The sequence below is a fragment of the Triticum dicoccoides genome, chromosome 2B (genome assembly GCF_002162155.2).
Source record: "Triticum dicoccoides isolate Atlit2015 ecotype Zavitan chromosome 2B, WEW_v2.0, whole genome shotgun sequence".
Taxonomy (NCBI): domain Eukaryota; kingdom Viridiplantae; phylum Streptophyta; class Magnoliopsida; order Poales; family Poaceae; genus Triticum; species Triticum dicoccoides.
Window position 1 is genome coordinate 4,246,710 of NC_041383.1, and position 2,500 is coordinate 4,249,209.

Below are 2,500 nucleotides of genomic sequence, written 5' to 3' on the forward strand. Positions count from 1 at the left end.
GTGGAGGGGCAGCCCTCCACTCTCATCTTTTTCTCTCATACACATGCCATGCATTATCTGGCTTCTTCTCTCCCTCCCACGAAAAGAGTTTCGTAGAGCCGTAAGGCTGTCTGGGTTCCGGCAGGAACTAGTTCTGGACCGCTGTTCGTCATCGACTCTACTTCCTGCTGCGCTATGAGTCGGTAACGAAAAGATCAAACCATGTATGCAGTCTCCATAGTGGTCCTGGGCTGGTGCGTAGGTCAGAAATTTTTTGTTTTCTGCTGCGTTCCCCTACATGGACGACCCTGGAGCACGCCTTTGCCCAGGTATGTACCTCCCTCTCGATGGCCCTTCGCAGCGAGCTCGCCGAAATTAAGAAGCTGGACTCCTCCGCCACGACATACTTCAACAAGATGAAGGTGCTTGCGGACACACTCACCTCTATCGGTCGGCCACTCAGTGACGAGGAGTTTGCTGGCTTTGTCATCAAAGGCCTCGATGCCGACTACGACAATCTTGTCGAGGCTGTTCACAATGCCAAGCCAGCGATGCCCCCGCACGAGCTCTACTCACAACTTCTCTTCACGGAGCAGTGCGTCGAGGCTCGCCGCTCCTCCGCTACCATCACATCATAGTCTGCGGCCTTCTAGGTTTCTCGCGGCCAGCGGCCCCCTGCCCCATCATCTGGCAAGCCCACCCTGCCCCTGCATCGACCTTGGGTGGGGGCCCTAACACTCGCGTGGTATGCCAGCTATGTGGTTGTGAACGCCATGTCGCCTCCAAGTGTCACCATCGCTTTCAGAGGAGCTTCCTTGGCATCGGTAACTACGGCAAGGGCAACGAGCGCCAATTTGCGATGGCAGACTTTGGTCCCCTACCCCCGCCTCGGCTGCCCACATCGCTGCCGCCCGACTGCCCACATCGCCGCGGCTCCGGCTGCCCACATCACCGCCAAGGGCAAGGACCCGCGCATCGACCAGGGGTACATGTCGTCCTATCCTATTGATCCAGCCTGGTACATGGACACCGGAGCCACAGATCACATGATGAACGAGCTCCACAAACTCTCCCCCTACCAGCCCTACTACGAGCACGATCAGGTTCACACCACCAATGGTGTAGGTATGCCCATCTCTCACATTGGCCAGGCATCTCTTTTAACTAGTCATCCCTCTAGCCAGCTCCCTCTTCATGATGTTTTGCGGGTTCCCTCGGTGACTCATAATCTTTTATCTGTCCCTAATCTCACCCTTGATAATCATGTCCTATGTGAATTTCACCCTTTTAATCTTTTTGTTAAGGGCCGAGCAACCCGGGACGTTCTGCTTAGTGGCCGCTTGAGCCAAGGCTTGTACCGTTTAGAGGATCCATCCGCCCCGTGCGTCTTCAGCGGTGTTCGTGTGTTACCTTCCCAGTGGCACTCTGCTACCTCTTGAGCATGCGTTGGTTTTTCCCTTGAAGAGGAAAGGGTGATGCAGCAAACTAGCGTAAGTATTTCCCTCAGTTTTTGAGAACAAAGGTATCAATTCTGTAGGAGGCTCCTCAAAAGTCCCACGCACCTATACAAACAAACAAGAACCTCACAATCAACGCAATAAAGGGGTTGTTAATCTCTTCACGGTAACTTGTGAAAGTGAGATATGATAGAGATAATATGATAAGATAAATATTTTTGGTATTTTTATGATATAGATTGGAAAATAAAAGATGCAAATAAAAGTAGATGCAAAACTTATATGATAAAAGATAGACCCGGGGGCCATAGGTTTCACAAGTGGCTTCTCTCAAGATAGCATAATTATTACGGTGGGTGAACAAATTATTGTCGAGCAATTGATAGAAAAGTGCATAGTTATGAGATTATCTAGGCATGATCATGTATATAGGCATCACGTCTGCAACAAGTAGACCGACTCCTACCTGCATCTACTACTATTACTCCACACATCGACCGACTCCTGCCTGCATCTAGAGTATTAAGTTCATAAGAACAGAGTAACGCCTTAAGCAAGATGACATGATGTAGAGGGATAAACTCATGCAATATGATAAAAACCCCATCTTTTTATCCTCGATGGCAACAATACAATACGTGTCATTTCCCTTACTGTCACTGGAATCGAGCACCGCAAGATTGAACCAAAAGCTAAGCACTTCTCCCATGGCAAGAAAGATCAATCTAGTAGGCCAAACCAAACTGATAATTCGAAGAGACTTGCAAAGATAACCAATCATACATAATAGAATTCAGAGGTGATTCAAATATTTCTCATAGATAAACTTGATCATAAACCCATAATTCATTGGATCTCGACAAACGCACCGCAAAAAGAGTTACATCGGATAGATCTCCAAGAAGAGGAAGGAGAACTTTGTGTTGAGATTCAAAGAGAGAGAAGAAGCCATCTAGCTAATAACTATGGACCCGAAACACTAGTGCAGAACCGGGCAATAGCACCGGTTCGTAAGGCCCTTTAGTGCCGGTTCCATAACCGGCACTAAAGTGTGGGCACTAAAG

The 2,500-nt window shown here is 48.7% G+C and overlaps 1 protein-coding gene across 1 annotated transcript in view; it reads left to right on the forward strand.

Annotated features, from left to right (window-relative positions):
• The first annotated feature begins 752 nt into the window (after positions 1 to 752).
• Positions 753 to 2,500, forward strand: part of LOC119366706 (noroxomaritidine synthase 1-like) — a 16,331-nt gene continuing 14,583 nt past the window's right edge. The window contains exon 1 of the mRNA XM_037632451.1: positions 753 to 1,082. Coding sequence (XP_037488348.1) covers positions 753 to 1,082 — 330 coding nt within the window. The remainder of the gene's footprint in view (positions 1,083 to 2,500) is intronic.